Raw genomic sequence first — 16,526 nt, forward strand, 5'->3', positions numbered from 1 at the left:
TATTTGAAAACAATTTTCAAAACACACAGTGTTCAACATTTTACTCACCTGTCTCGTGAAACTTGGCTTCCAACTTAGGGTTCCAAATCAGATGCAGTAAACGCAAACTACAGCTGCTGGAAATGCCAAGAGAATTAGTGCAACACATCCAAATTTATTAGAGAATTCAAGATACACCTTACAACCTAGCCTCTTCCTCCCATGCTACACATGCAGTTGTGTAACAGAGATGTCTCTTTGTGATCTCCAAAAACAAATTCAGTTTGATACTATCCAACCTTTGGCATTGCCCTTAAATCTGTTTTGTATTGTGAAGAAAATACAAAAATGTCTGATTTTTTTTTTTTTTAATCCATCTCAGGAACATGTTCTGATGGTATTTCTTTAAGAAACTTGCAGAGGCACGACACACATGCAAAGCCTACCCAGTGAGGATTACTGTGACACCATTTCCCATGCTGCATCTTGGGAGAGGTAAAACAGATTCTGTACACTGCTGTCAACACTGATTTGCTTCCTTTTCACTGTAAGTCTGCAGGATTTTTTAGTTGGTATTATCCAGTTACACAAGGTACAACAGTGAAAGATTTCCAGACTGAGAGACTGTGTGGTTTTTGGCCTTTCAATATTTGAGTACCTGCCTTAGCAAGTTACCCAGTACACACAGTCACAGTCCTAAGGGTGTTTTGGAAGAGCTCAAGAGCAGTGTTCTGTCCAGAATGTAATCATCAGAGCACTTTGACATCAACTGTGCTGTCCCAGTTGCTGTGAAATGTCTACCAAGGCATCCTCCTGCCTTGCTGCCTGTGCTGCCAGTCCCTCACAAGGCCTGGGAGCACGGAGCATGTCCTGGCTTCACCTCCTGCCTCTCATGGAGGATCTATGCACACCATACTCTATTTTTGTTCTATTTAACAGGGATTTGTGTTGTTTCCTCCATCACTTTCCACCCACTTTGAGGGTGGGCGCTGGGGCAGGGATGGCTGTGGCCATCAGTCCTCCAGCCCCAGATACAGGAGGTGCCCCTTTTTCTGGCAGCTACCTCACAGAATCGTGGAATTGTCAGGGTTGGAAGGAGCTCTGGATATCACCCTGTCCAAGCCCCTGGCAAGGCAGCGTTACCTGGAGCAGTGACTCAGGAACGTGTCCAGGTGCATTTGGAAAGTCTCCAGAGAGGGTGACCCCACACCCTCCCTGTTCCACCTGCAATGTAAAGCTCTTCCTCAAGCTGAGGTGAAATTCCTTGTATTTTAGTCTACGCCCATTGCTCCTCATCCTGTCATGGGGCACAACTGAAAAGAGTCTGGCATCATCCTCTTGGTATCTGACTTTGAGATACTTATATTCTATTTGAGGTATTTATTCTGCATTACAGAATCACACAGTCAACTGGATTAGAAAAGAGCTCTGAGATCATCGAGTTTAAACTGACCAAACACCACATCACCCACACCATGGCACTGAGTGCCACATCCAGCTTTTCTTCAAGGACCGAGAGGAACCGTGACTCCACCGCCTCCCTGGGCAGCGTGTTCCAATGTCAAAACATCCCTTCTGAGAAGAGATTCTTCCTGATGTCCAACCTAAGCTGCCCTGGCGCAGGTTAAGGCTCTGCCCCATCGTTCTGTCGCTGGTTCCGTGGGAGAAGAGCCCGACCCACACGTGGCCCACCCTCCTGTCAGGGAGTTGTAGACAGCAGCAAGGTCTCCCGGAGCCCCCTTTACGCCAGGCTGGGACGCCCCCTCAGCCGCTCCACACAGGATGCGTATAAATGAGATCCCGTCTCAGCCTCCCCTTCCCTGGCCTAAACTCGGGCAACTCCCGCCGCCTCTCCTGACGGCCCGAGCCCATTTGGCAGCGGAGCAGCGCACGGGTCGATGCCGCCTGTGGAAACACTCCGGCCCCTGGCTACACGGCCAAGATGGCGCCGGGCTGAGGGGGCCGGACCCGCCACCGCCCCCCGCGCGCCGTCGGGGAGGGGGCGGGCGGGCGTGGCGCGTGCCGCTCGCGGCCGCCAATCAGGGGCCAGCGGCGCCTGGCGGCGCGCGCAGGCGCGCGGGGGGCGGTTGGCGCGGCGGCGGCGCAGGCGCGGTGCCGGTGTCGCTGAGGGCGGCGGGTCCCGGCGGTCCCACGATGTGGTTCGGCGGCTCCGTCCCCGCCGCCATCGCCGCCGCCAAGGAGCGCAGCTCCGTCTTCGTCGTGTTCGTGGCAGGTACGGTACGGTACGTCCCGGGGCCGCCCCGCCGCCCCCGCCGGCGGGGCCCTGCAGCGCCTTCCCGGCCGTGTCCCGCCCGCCGCCCCTCCCGCCGAGCGGGATTTGTGCTGTGTCAGCCCCAGCCCGCGGTGTCGGTGTCCGGCCCCCGCCCGTCCGAGGTGCCGCCGTCCCTCCGTTCTGCGCTCCTGCACCCGATTCTCGCCGGCGCAGCTCCCCGGGCTGCTCCTTGTGTTTTGTTTCCGTTCCTCGTCCCGACAGCGCGTGTTTCATAACACCGTAATTGGAACCTGTGGGAATTCACATCGTCTTGTGTACGCTGCCTTTCTCTATGAAAAAAATAGATGGGAAAGAGGGACACAGTCTTGAGCTGCGCCAGGGGAGGTTTAGGCTGGATATTGGGAAGAATTTCTCCCCAGCACGGGTGATTAGGCATTGGAACGGGCTGTCCAGGCGGCGCTGAGGTCCCTGGGAGTGTTTAGGGAAAGGCTGGACGTGGCACTCAGTGCCGTGGTCTGGTGACAAGGTGGGGTTTGGTCATAGGTTGGACTCGATGGTCTCAGAGGCCTTTTCCAACACGATTGAAACTGTGATATTCTGTGATTATACAAGCTCTTTAACTTATTTTTGAGCTTTTGCGTATCTCTGTGTGCGTTGTTTCTTAAGATTTTACTGTTGCCTTCCGTGCTCGTGGTTTGAAGATTTTCGGGTGCTTCAAGAAACAGTAACAATGTTGAATGTGTGACTCAGTGTTGTTCCCTTAAGAACTATTGAACTGTGGGACTCACGTGGCTTCAACAAGTTCATCCCAAAGGGGATGTGAGCAGCAAAGTGCAGTTAAATTCCTTTAACACAGCTCTCCATGTACTTGGAGAACAGCATTTTCTGCTGGCTAGTAAACGTACTGATAGAAATCAAGGTCTTGTCAGAGCACAGATTGGGCTGTGTTGGAGTAAGGGACGGGGTGGAGCAGTTCATGAAGAACCTCAGCCCTTGAGAAGGAATCACATTGCACAATTTGGGAGGGACCCCATGCTGGAAGAGTGTGAGGAGTCCAACCCTGAGGAGGAAGGAGCAGCAGGGACAAGGTGTGAGGAAATGACTGCGGGAAGAGTGGGAGGAGATTTGTTTTCATTTCCCATGATTCTGCTCTAATTTTTGATTAGTAATAAGTTAAATAAATTTTTTCCCTGGTCAAATCTGTTTTCCCTGCAAAGATTACACGTGAGTGTTCTCCCCCTATCCTTATCTCTTCCCATGAGCCTTCCATTACATTCTCTCCCCTGCCCAGCTGAGGAGGGCAGTGACATAGGGACTTTGGTGGGCCTCTCAGTAGTTTCAGCTTGATACATAAATCAGGGAGAAATGCATGTTGTAACTTATGTCTAGTATTTTTTATGAAACATAAGTTCTGCACAAAATGGGGCCCATTAGATTCTGATGTTGACTAGGTGGGTGTAGGAATATGTAGATACAGAGGGCAGATACATTTATGGTTGCAGGGATGTAACCTAGTTTTGTCACAGTGTGTGCTGTGAGGATTTGTTTTGTTTGTTCTATCAGCCCTGGAGAAGGCAGAGCATGACTTAGCCAGGCACATCTCTGAAGGGGAAAAGTTGGAGAGTTCTGCCCACATCTGCTCCACCCTGGGCACCGTGGGATCAGGGCAGCTGACCTGTGCCAGAGCTGATCATGGAACTGTTCTGTTACATGTGCTGGCAAAGGCAGCTGGGAAGCCCAAGAACTTTCTCAGTGTGTGTGGAAGCAGCTGTGTTTGAAGGGTGTGGAGTGCTGGAAGAATAGTCTGGTTTTGTGTTAGCACAGATTTGGTTTGTTGTTTGGGTAGAAATGTGTTTCACACTGCACAGTGATGGTAACTTTGAGCCTTTACACCCCACACTTCCCACTGGACACAGGCATTTGAAAGCACCTGGAGAGCAGGCTTTCAGCAGTGTTTGGTTCTGTACACTTCATCCTATCTATGGAAAAAATAATGAGAGAAATTGAAATTGTATTGTGTAGGATAGCTGTTAGGTACAGTTGACCAAAATTAGGAAATTCTGATTGGACAGATTTGTCCATCTGTGTCTGATTTCTGCCACCATCTGCCTGTCCCACTCTCCCTCTCCTCTGCACTTCACTTACATTTTCTCTAGAAAATGAAGAAATGGATTATTCTTTCTGCTTCCAGAATATTTTCTAGTCAAGCAAGGAATAATGTGGTAATTTATCTTAAAAATGAGGTGGCATTTGTGATTGTAAGTGTACATTGTTCCAGCAGGTTTCTCCTTAAGCGTTTTTGCTTGCAGCCATAATCCCAGCATTTTGAGCTCAGTGTTTAAAACCCTCATGGCACATTCTGGTGACAGGATGGTGGAAGGGTATTAAAGATGAACTCATGGGAAGTTGCAGTGAAAGGGATTGCTCCATTCTCCCCAGAGAGCATGAGGTGAAGCAGGTCTGCCTCAGGAAACTGCTTTGAAATACTGAGGTGAGATGTTGGGGGCCTGTGGACACAGCAGGTGAGGGGTTGTGTTTGGGGAACACACGAGTTCCTCTGTGCCATGGAGTGACTGCACAGGGAGAGGATTCCTGGCAGTGAAACAGGTCTGGCACTGCAGGCCCCAGGGGATGGTGTGAAGCTGTGTCAGGGGAGCTGCAGCATATCAGGAAAAGCTTCTGTCCCCAGAGGCTGTTGGGCAGTGGAACAGGCTCCTCAGGGAAGAGTTCAGGGAGAATTTGGAAAATGCTCTCTCTAAATGTACGTGGGAGGATTTTTGGGATGTCCTGTGCAGGGCCAGGAGTGGGACCTGGCTGGGACCTCTGGGCTGGGAGGGACCCAATTATTTTTTTGGGTCCCTCTCAGCCCAGAATATATTACGATTTTATGAACATGCCTGGTATCTTGTTGGTAACTGTTCTGCAGATGATTTTGTAGCCTTTGATCCTTTCAGTCACTAACCTAAACTTGGTAGTTCATTTGATACAAACCCTCCTCTGTTCTGACTGAGGTGTTGCAGATTATTTTATATCTTTCCAAAGGTTAGACATGTTCTGATCATTAAAATACCAGGCCACTCATAAAAAGTGCTTTTCAGAGTGAAAAAATGAAATGGTATGTGTGTGACAATAAAAAGGTTTGAATTAAAATGTTTGTTTTGTTTCAATAATGTTTGTAGAAACCCTCCTCCCTTTGTTCATAACTTTATTATTTTACTAATTTTTTGACAAAATGGTGATTTGCACACATAAGCTGTTTGTTAGTTATTTGTAGCCAAGATGTATCAAGGCACTTTGCAAGTTAAAGAAGTGAAATGCTGCAGAGGAGGAGGAGGTGAGTGGTTTAATGTCCTGGCTTCCTGGCATTTCCAGAATGGCAATCCTCTCTTACTGAGTAGTTATGAAATGTTGGACGTGGAGAAATAAGTTGGGCTTCTCTCTCCTTCTGAAAGGAAAACACTTCCCTGATAACTGTGTGCTGAGGGGAATTAAAATCTTCTGACAGCCTGTGATGGTTTTGAGGAAGTTCCTCATACAGGAAATAAATTGTTGCAGAAAAAGAGTCTTGTCCAGTATGTGAATCATTTGAGAAATGATCTATGTTTTCACTATGTAGATTTACCTGGTCAGGTTTAAGAGATGAGGAAGTGTGACTGAGTTGTTTACAGATCATTCCACTAAGTGAAATAGAGTGATGTTTTTGTTTGAGAAACAAGAAATCGGAGAGGTTTGGGATCTAGAATTCTAAGGCTGTTGTGCTGGCTCAATGTTTAGCAGAATTATTAATTATGTCAAATTCTGCTGCACTTGACCTCTTGACTTTTCTAATGTTTTTCCTGTCACCTGGCAGTTTTGATTTCAGGATATTATTACTGCTACAAACTGTAATAAATGAACCCTAACCTCTAAATGAGAAAGCGTTATCAAAACAAAGATGTATGAGAATAAGCAACTGTTCAGTGGGTAGTGACAATATTAATCAGTGCATCATGGCACAGAGCTTTACAAAATGTGAGCTATCAGCACTTTCATTCAGTCATCTCTCAGACTCTACTGTGAGCAGCCTCTGCCCTGTTTGTGTCTTTCAGCATTCTTTTTTCTCCAGCAGTTGGCTGTGTGGAAAAGTTAGTGTTAGGCAAGTATTTGGATATTTTTAGTAGCCTAATCAGATGAGCACATGTCCTTACAAACAGTGTGTGGTGAAGCAGCTGCCTGCCTGTGAGCACTTGAAACAGGAGAGGAGGCCGAGCTGCTCTGGGCACAACAGCTGCATTGACCACACTTGGAAGCACTGCACTTAAAGCAGGAGGAAAGTTCCCACGTAAAATAGCCTAAATATTTGCTTGCTTATGCAGAAGAATAATAATAGAGGTAGATGCTTTCTTACTTGCTCCAGGAATTACCAGGGAAAACTGAGACACGTGGTTGAAACCACTTTTCCAAAATTGTATTTTTGATACATGCCCCTGTGAGAGGCCTTGTGACCAGATAGCAGCACTTCACTGGGAGATTCCACATGTAACTCCTGATCTTGAACAAGTCAAAAATATTGCATGGAATGGCAACTGGGATGAAACAAACAAGTGGTTTGTTGTTGTCACTGAATAATGGACTACTATACTTCTATACTTGTGACTCGATTCTTTATCAAGGCTGCAGTGCATTCCAAGCTGCTAGGAACTAATACAGATTGAAGATAAAGAAATGGTTGCAGGCCAGTGTACTTGTTGAAAGATGGTTAATAGTCATCAGAATCTATTTATTAACCCACACCCTCACTAAACTGGTGTTTTAGGAGATAAATGTATGATTGATCTGTTTCATCTGATTAAAATAACACCTCTGAATCTGTGGCCCCTGAACACCTTTTCAGTTTCTCTTATCCAAGGATCTCCTCTGCATTTGTTATTCTTGTTCTGTGCTCCTCACACCTTTTCCTCCCATCATACTGTTACTGTTAATGTCAGGAAGTGGAATACAAAACTAAGTTATAAATAATTTGCAAATAAATGTTTCTTGGTTTTACACTGTCAAACTGTGAAACCTTACCTGCTGAATTATGTATTTACAGGGAGTGAAGACCATAGGTTTATCTACTAGCAGCTGATGTACTAATATATAATTAAAGTTATGAAGGGCAAGCAGAACAGTTTTTTGATAGTTTTGACATATCAAAGTGAACCAGCTGGAGTGAATTGTCTCCAGATTATTAAAAATAATAATTATAAACTGACTTGAAAATAATCCCTAGAGTGTTTTACAAAGGTGAATCCAAGGGATTGAAGGAAAGGTAAAATCAGGGCAGAAACAGCAATTTGTGGTGGGTTTAGCTCATGTGTGTGCTGTGTCTTTCAGGTGAAGATGAACAATCTACTGAGATGGCTGCAAGGTGGGAAGATGAGAAGGTGACTGAAGCTGCATCAGATGGTTTTGTTGCTATTAAAATTGACACCAAAAGGTTTGAGCCTATTCTAATTCTGTCTCTTATACAGTCTTTCATTGATGATGATGAGAGTAAGAGGCTTTTGAAGTCCTCACCTTGATAGGAGGTAGTGTAAATACAGGGTTCCAGAACAGAAGTGAATTCAGTACTCCTGGAGTCCCTAAAGCCTGAGAAAATGTCAATTCTGCACATACTCATTGAGTATTTCAGACTGTATTCCAGTACTAGTAATAGAATGCTTGAGGTTGCCCTTTCTCAACTGGAAGAGACACAAAAATGCTATTAAAAATGCAAGTGCTAGAGGCAGTTCTTCATTTGCCAAGTTACATAATGAATTAAAAACCTTCCATGAATTCAGAAAGATAAAAATCTGTAAAGCCCCAGAGCAAATGTGTTTGCCTCCATTGTATGCACATAGAATGGAGAAGCATTTAAGCTCCTGGGTAAATTACTCAGCTATTTTTGTTAATGTTTGTGTTCCAGTCCGTGTACACAAAGTGCACTGACATTTCCCCAAATGGTATTATTTTGAAATGCTCTATAGACATTTTATTAGATTTACTACATTATTTGTGCTCAATAGACCAGATTTCTTTTTCCTGACTTGCCTTTTAGCACTGCTTTCCTAATTTTATGTACTCAACTGTGATAACCAAGGATTGTCACCATGTCAACACTTTTGCAAAATGCTAATGATAAGATGCAGTGCAAATTTGCTTTTAGTGTTCTCTCAAGTATTTAAATAGTTTTGTAGGACAGTTATTTTTATGATGAAAGACTTAATCTGAAGTTGTTGCAAAATGATTGCTACTCCTAAATGAATCTTTTCTTTTAAACAGTGAAGCATGCCTGCAGTTTTCTCAAATTTGTATCCTTTGAGATCTGTTTAGATGCTACATTATGATTACAGATAATTGCTCTTTAAAAGTTAATACCCTTCTTAAGACAAATACTTACAAGCAATGCTATTGAAAATACTTATTTTGGCACAAAACTATGCAATAAACTATGTTAATAGATACCATCTGTGTATTCAATTAGCTGTCAGTTATTAGAGAAAGTGAGCAAATTGGGTTTTTTATGTTAATCCTATGTAATTCTCTAAATAGAAAATTATCTAAAGCTTTATGTAATCTAAATAATCTGTTGGTCCTACTAATTAGCATTAGAAAACAAACAAAAAATGCTTTAAATTATGAGCTGGGGCTCAGAGGTGCAGAGGAGGGGGAAGAAGCAGTGGGCTGGGTCTGTCACATGCACAGGTGTGGAGGCAGGTAAAGCCCTGCCTGCCTCAAGGAGGTCACTGCTTACAGCTCATTAATTCTGTGTGATGCTGGGAATTCTTAACTTGGATATCTTCATGCTCACGAGAGTTCATAACTGTCTACTTAAGATGTTGTCTGACACTAAAACAAAATATTCTCAAGTCAATGCATAATCAGTTGCCTGAAAAGTTGGAGAAAAATACTTTGGCCTAAACCAATAAAAAGAAAAGAAGAAATGCTTACCAGTTGCCTGTAATGTTTCCCAGCATCTTCTTCTTTCTTCCTCCCTTGGCCCTGGCTGCTGGTGAGCAGTTGGAGATGAGAGCACTGGGCATGAAGCTGTAGGAAGGGCTGCTGTGCCCTGTAAAGTTACTCTGTGTCACCTCCTGCCTTCCACTACCCTTAACTGCCTGTGCAGATCCTGTGGTGTGTGTCCCATCCAGCTTTTTTATAGGAGACAATGGAATCCCTTTGGAAGTCATTGCTGGCAGCGTTTCTGTGGAAGAGCTCGTTACCAGAATCCATAAAGTCAAACAGGTAATGCTGACAGGCTGCATCTTCAGCTGGAGCTGGGAATGCTCAGTTCAGTGATGGCCCTGGCCCTTAGCTTGTGCCTTTGGCAGTTACTGGTGGAAGCAGAACCAGTGAGTTACAACAATAAAATCTGCAACCTTGGGTTCAGTACACACTGAAGCACTGTGAACATGTGCTGCATTCATTTTTGTTTGGTTTAGATCACCTGTGTAAACAAACCCACAGTGCTGGAGAAATGTGTCAAGAGCTCTAAACTGGAATGACAAAATGTGACAACTCACCTTTAAGGGGATTACTCTTCAGCTTATAATGTGGTTATGTAATATTGTTCTGTAATGTGGATTTATAAAATTATATACAAGTGTACATTGCTTTATCACTTTGATTTCAAGTGCAAGACTAAAATTAGAAAAATATATGAAATGCATGATTGTACCATACTAAACAATATGTGATAATTCTAGATTTGTATTTTCAATAGGGCTGATTTTTCACTAATAATTCAGTCTTGACCTTTTTTAACCTGTGAAAAATACTTGAACTTTCATAGGCTCCATTCTCTCTTCCCAATTTCTTAGATGCACACGGGGAAAGGGCGGCCTGTGGAGAACGGCAGTCAGGCAGCTGCTCCCTGTCCCTGCTCTCAGTCTGATGGTGCTCCAGAAAGTGCAGAATCCAGAGCAGGGCTTTGTGACTCTGCTGAGGCTCTCATGCCTGAGACATTAGCATCTTCTGCTGGTAATGGTTAGTGTTCTTGCCACCTCAAATGCCACCTCATTTGCTTTGGAAATGGTTTGTCTTAATTTGTTACATGATGGTACATAAAGGCCATATATTGAGCAGACTCACTGAGGAAAAATGTGGGATATTCCAGAATGCTTTGTGCAAGTCTAGAGGGAAGCATAACTTGTCATTCTGCTTAGTTTTAATAAGTGAGGAATCTATTGAGTTTATAACTCAATAAAATTGTGTATGCTTTCCTGAAAAAGGGTTCTATTAAGGAGTTTTTGGCTTAGTAACCTGAAACCAAATTGTTGAGGGGGGAGTCCAAGTAACAGAACCCTGTATGAGATATCCCAGTCGCTGCAAATTGTGCCTAGCAATGAGCCTGATAATTGTTATGATAAGAAATGCACCTTTTCTGGTTTTTTCTTATGCATTGCTTTCTTGTAAACCCCTTGAAGATGAAGCAAATTCAGCTCAAGCAAGCCAGGAAACAACTAATTCTGCAGATGAGCAAGCAAATGATGCTCAGCCTGTGAATGATCTTACACTCAAAGTAGAAAGGCAAGTCTTTTTTTGCAGACTTTTAATGTATTGTATTTGTTTCTCAGGAGGCAGTTTTGTTGGGTTTCGGGTTGGTTTGGGATTTTTTAACAAACTTGTTTAATTACAGGATTTTGGTCCTTCATCTGTTGTCATCTGGCAAATATTTATGTGGTCTTAGTTCTGTTACATGTCTCTGACAATACTAGGGCTGATACCAAACCAGGTTTTTAATTAATATAATTCCTCATGTACTTTGAAAGAAAGAGGTAAACTGGAAAACTCTAAGTGTTCACCTTTGATATAACTTCAATAGAGAGGATATGTTTGCTGCAGGTTCTTGAATTAATTGAAACATAGAACTCAAAGCACTGGAAACTGGTGCAATAAAATGCCAACCTAGGTTTTGTATAGAGCTGTCATCTTATTTCTTCTTGTTGGTTTGGTGACTGTTTCTAGTTTAGGGATAGTGAAAAAGCCAGTGGAATCCTATTCTGAGACTCGTGTTTTGATCAGTGAACAGTAATGACTTGAGTTCAGTTTTTTTGAAGTATGGCGATCTGAAACACCTGGCTCAAAACATATTGATTCATTATAATTTTTTTAAAATATGGGATATTGTTTATAAACTTGTTTTTAGTAAGTAATTGATATTTGAAATATCTTGTCTAAAATCATAACACATGTTTAGCAAATGGGAATATTTATAATGCTAAAATATATTTTAAATCTTTTTCATACTTATTTTAGTTTTCTTCTAAAGTTATTAGACAAGAGGTATATTTTTTACTTACCACTGATAAGACAATGCAGTCAATATTTTAATATAATTATCAATGATCCTTTAAAAATAATGCATAGTTTATCTTCAGCATTGTTTGCAAGGGGGGAAAGAGGCCAAGCTCTGTGGTAATTACCACTTTCTTTTGAACAGCTACCATACATTTTTCTGATTATACAGCTTTTCACATTGGGTCATACCTGCCCTTTCCCCAGACTTCAGTTATGTTGGGATTTTATTGCCAATCTGTATTGAGAAATTTACTTTGTTCTTTTAAGTTAATCTTTATTCTGAGGCATTTTTCTGGATAGCTGAGACAGATGCTTATGCATCTATGTCAGGGCTCTGTATTACTTGTGTTCCATTTTAGGAGGTGATGTGCAGAAGAAACCAGATGGCTTAAATAGCTAAAAAGAGATTGAGATTTAGTGTTTCTGTTACCACAGATCATAAATAGTATTTGCTTATTGTATATCTTCATAAGTTGGTTCGACAGCAAGAAAATGCAGGAATCTTCATTTAAGGAGTGGAAAAGGGACAAAAGGAATAGGTTAGAATAGCTCTAAAGTGAGAAAGGAGGTGGTGAAATCACCACTGCCCTTTGCATGGAAGGTGCACCCGCATGGGAATGAATCACTGCTGGTACAGAGCTATTAGCACTGTGCTACAGCTCATTTTCATGTGTTCTCCTGGGTTTGCAAATGCTTCATTAACATTTGAAAATACTGCAATGATAAGACTTTTGACTCTATTCTTAAATTTAGGTTAACAAAAAAGCTTGAAGAAAGACGAGAAGAGAAAAGGAAAGAAGAAGAACAGGTAACACAAAAATGTAAAACCTCTTGCTGTTGCAGGTTTGGTTTTTTTTAACCCTTATTTGAATAAATCATAAATAATTAATTTCTTCTTACACAAACATACCTCAGTCTTTTCTCTTGCCTGAGGCAATTTTGTGCTTCAATTTTTATATCTCTCTATTCAGAAGGAAATTAAGAAAGAAATTGAAAGAAGGAAAACTGGCAAAGAAATGTTGGAGTACAAAAGACGACAGGAAGAAGAACTGACCAAACGCATGTTGGAGGAAAGGAACAGAGAAAAGGCAGAAGAGAGGGCTGCTAGAGAGCGCATAAGGCAACAGATTGCAATGGTAAATTTTGCATTTTGAGAGAGAGTTTGCTGCTTCTCTCTCTCACAGTGTACTAAAATGATAATTTTTCTCATTTGCTGAGGCTTTGAAAGATTATTCATTTTTCCATTTGGAATCCTGTAGCCTTGTATAGTAATGATTTTTGTGTTTGGGGTTTATATGGCATTTCCTGTGTATAAAATGAAACTTCTGCTTTCATCTTCACAATTCTATATGAACAAACATTTCTGTCATATTGCTTGAGTCTAGTGGAGAATTATCATATAAACATAAAAATAATTGCAATTTAGGCATGGTGCTAAAAGAGAAGCACAGGGAGTATTTAATTGTAGAAAATACACAAGAACACTGCTCTCAGAATGGTGAGGAGGATTATTTTCCAAGTTAGTATATATATGTGTGTGCATATATGGATGTAAACAGTAGATAACAACTGAAATTCTTCCTCATTATTAGGCTTTGGTATAGAACACTCAGAATTGCAGTTGTGTAACTCATTGTAAGGTTTTTGCCTGTATCTTCCCTGGAGTGTTGAGCTTGCATGGGAAGATCATCTATTAACAACTGGTTGTGGGAAGTGACTCAGTGAGAAGTGTCATCTTGGCTCATGACACGAGATTGTGCAGTTTGGCACTGAATAATTCTTTGCGGTTCCACTGTCTTTTCTCCATATGGTCTGTTTGTATCTGTGCAGTTGGTTCATGAGCATAGATCACAGCTGTCTAATGAATGTTAAGCAACAAGTTATGTTAACAATTAAGGTTTCTCTTTGATCCTTCACAGGATCGTGCTGAGAGGGCAGCTCGCTTTGCAAAGTCGAAGGAAGAAGCAGAAGCTGCAAAAGCTGCAGCTCTTCAGGCTAAACAGGCTGAAATAGAGGCCAGAAAAGAGGCAGCTCAAAGGGAGCGAAGGTAAGTTGCAGTAGAGACAAAAGTGTGTATTTTGGGGGAGAGATCAAGAAACTTTTTTAAAGGGGTTAATATATCTCCTCATCTCTTGACAATATGTTGCCATGTTGAGCTGTTTAAGTAGTGACATTAAAGGCAGCTGTTTACATGAACGTGATGCTCTTTGAGAGCTTTCATCTTTTTGACATTCATGTTCATGAAACACTGACCACCTTTACTGGTGTGTTATTTTAGTTAGTTAAGAGCTGTTTTGTGTCTGAGCTTTGATTTAAATACCAGTATAATGGAGCTTGGTGGGGGTACTAGATAAGGTGAGAATGCCAAAGATATGCCTGGACAGAATGACTGGATAATGCCAGCACTGCTGGGGAGCTTGGTGCAGATCCAGAGGCTGTGTGTGGATGGCTTGGATTCAGCAAGGCTGCGTTGGGGCCATCAGTGCCCATGTCAGAGCTGTCTCCTGCTTTGCCCAGCACTGCTGGTTTAAGAATTATCCAAACCTATGGGAACCTTATATGGAGTTGTGGAAGAGATGCATTGAGATCAGCAGGTGGTTCTTCACTGTGAATTCCATCTTACAACCCTTCTGCACTGCCCTGGGCAGCATGACTGTCCCTCTCTGCCACATTTCAGCAGTACCAAGCTCGAGGCCCAGGAGCCTTTGTCTGTGAGTGTTCATGTCCTGACTGACCCCAATGCCTGTCCCACAGTGCAATAGCCAGGATTCAGTTCCGCCTCCCCGATGGATCTTCCTTCACCAACCAGTTCCCATCTGAAGCACGGCTAGAAGAAGCCAGGCAGTTTGCTGCACAGGTAATATGGGCATTTTGTTTCTCAGCTAGGTGCTGATTATGATTTGTTGAGCCTCAAGTAGTTGTTATGGTGGTGGAGTTGTCATCAACTCCTTTCCTTATTGGGTATTTGAAGGGAGTTTTAGCAGCTTTCTCCAGTGCCATCAAGTGCCTTTGGATTGCTGCAGTGTGTATTAGTAAGATATAGAGAAAAATGAACAATATTTCATCTCCTACTTTGAGGATGATTGATAGTTTGATACAAAACTCTTGTTAAGGTATACTCAGCTGGCAAATACGCAGTTGTTTGAAAATGAGCAGTCATAAATAAAATGTTTTCTTTATCTGCTTCACAGACGGTTGGTAACACTTACGGCAATTTTTCACTGGCAACAATGTTTCCCAGGAGGGAGTTTACCAAAGAAGATTATGGAAAGAAGTTACTGGAACTCGAGTTGGCACCCAGTGCTTCAGTAGTGCTGCTGCCGGTAGGTGCTGGGTTTTGGTGTGTCTGATTTTTCAAACAGCACTACAGTAGCTGGATACTTGCTGTTAGTTGGCCATGAATTATTTGGCTTGAATTTGGGGATTTTCTTTGTCTAAAGATTGCAAAATTACTCTGGTTTTTGTCAGGACTGATTTGGAGCAGCTTCTCTAATAAATTGTGACTTGTCTTAGATACTTGTCTAAGGATGCCTGAAATACTCTGTCTACAAGAGCAGGACTTCAATACCTGACAGCTTTGCTTGGTGTGTTCATGACAGGCGGGAAGACCTGCGACTTCTGTTGTTCAGGCTTCGGGCAGCGATCTGTGGAAGTTCTTGGGCACAATCCTTTACCCCCTCCTAGCGGTTTGGAGATTCATCAGCAACTTCCTGTTTACGAGCCCACCCCCCTCGCAGCCCTCTGTGAGATCAGCTCACCAGCAGGAGCACTCGGCTCCCTCAGCCTCGGGCAGCCTCGAGCAAAGCAGGTAAGGCAAAGTGCTTCAGGCAGCTGTTTCTCCAGCCTCTTGCTGCAATTGCTTTAATCTTGCAGTGGGGAACTGAACTCCCAATTACACAGTAGGAACAGCATTGTCTCGCCGTTATTTATGAATAGGGAATTCAGCTGTAACTACAAAGGTGAGCTTCACTTCACTGATGCTGTTTGGAAGATAAAAATGTTAAAAATGAGATATCAAACTGTTAGGGGATGGTTGTTCAAGAAACAGAAGCAGATGAAGTCTGGTTTTGACAGGTTTTGTATTGCCTAGAGAATGAGATCTCCCATGTACCAGGAGAGCTGCTCAGCTGTTTCTGGTGAAGAAGCCACTTACTGCTTCAATGACAGGGAAAGTGAGAGTCTGCCACTCTGTCTGACTGCTAAATGACAAATTTTCACCTGGGTATTGCTTGCCAAGGAAACAAAGGGTTGAAGAAAACTATTCTTGAGGATAAGAGAAGGATGGATGATTTGTGTTTATTGCATTTGCTGCTTCTCTTGTGTAATTATTACTGAGGAAACTGTCAAACCTCACTGTTCTTTGTGCCCTAGGCAAGCAGTCAGGAAACGAGTAGTGGAAAAGCGGGGGGAAGACTTCAAAAAAGAAGGCAAAATATATAGACTGAGGACTCAAGATGATGGAGAAGATGAAAACAATACTTGGAATGGAAATTCTACACAACAAATGTAGTTTTGAGTAACTGCAGTTACTATCTGGCTGCTTTTTTTTTTCCTTCTCTTATTTGATCTGTCAACTAAAGCTTCTGGACAAGTGGGGCTTATTTTCCACTGACTGAATTACTTAATTCTTATTCCTGGTGGATTATGGAATAAAGTCACTTATGCCAGAAAAATCAAGTGGGTGTAGGTGAAACCTAGTAAAAAGACTGAAAATCTCCATCAGCTTTCATAAATATTGCCCTATGCCATAGAAAGGCACTTTTTAATCTATAAATATTCTGCTACATAAATTTAAGGGCCAGATATATTCATATAAAGGTCATGGCAGACAATGACTGATTAAAATAAGGGTTTCAGAAGCACTATAAGTAGCAAATCAGGTAACTAATTTATGTTTAACTTTTTTCTTGCTTCTGCAACTGCAAGCAAAACCTTGTAGTTTTTAATTCCCTAAGCACTCAATAAACTATTTTCCAGAAAACATGACTACCTTGTGAAGTTCCTCTGATGTGCT

General features: G+C 42.5%; 1 protein-coding gene across 1 annotated transcript; it reads left to right on the top strand.

The window, feature by feature from the left end:
• The first annotated feature begins 2,066 nt into the window (after positions 1–2,066).
• UBXN4 (UBX domain protein 4) lies at positions 2,067–16,493 on the top strand. The gene is made up of 13 exons (XM_059476120.1): positions 2,067–2,212; positions 7,568–7,670; positions 8,495–8,523; positions 9,339–9,457; positions 10,033–10,198; positions 10,639–10,741; positions 12,266–12,320; positions 12,484–12,648; positions 13,432–13,559; positions 14,267–14,369; positions 14,704–14,835; positions 15,112–15,320; positions 15,884–16,493. Exons 1-13 carry the CDS (start codon positions 2,134–2,136, stop codon positions 16,020–16,022), a joined length of 1,530 nt encoding a protein of 509 aa, XP_059332103.1. The 5' UTR covers positions 2,067–2,133; the 3' UTR covers positions 16,023–16,493.
• Positions 16,494–16,526: the final 33 nt, after the last annotated feature.

This window comes from Ammospiza nelsoni, chromosome 7 (assembly GCF_027579445.1).
Source record: "Ammospiza nelsoni isolate bAmmNel1 chromosome 7, bAmmNel1.pri, whole genome shotgun sequence".
NCBI lineage: Eukaryota > Metazoa > Chordata > Aves > Passeriformes > Passerellidae > Ammospiza > Ammospiza nelsoni.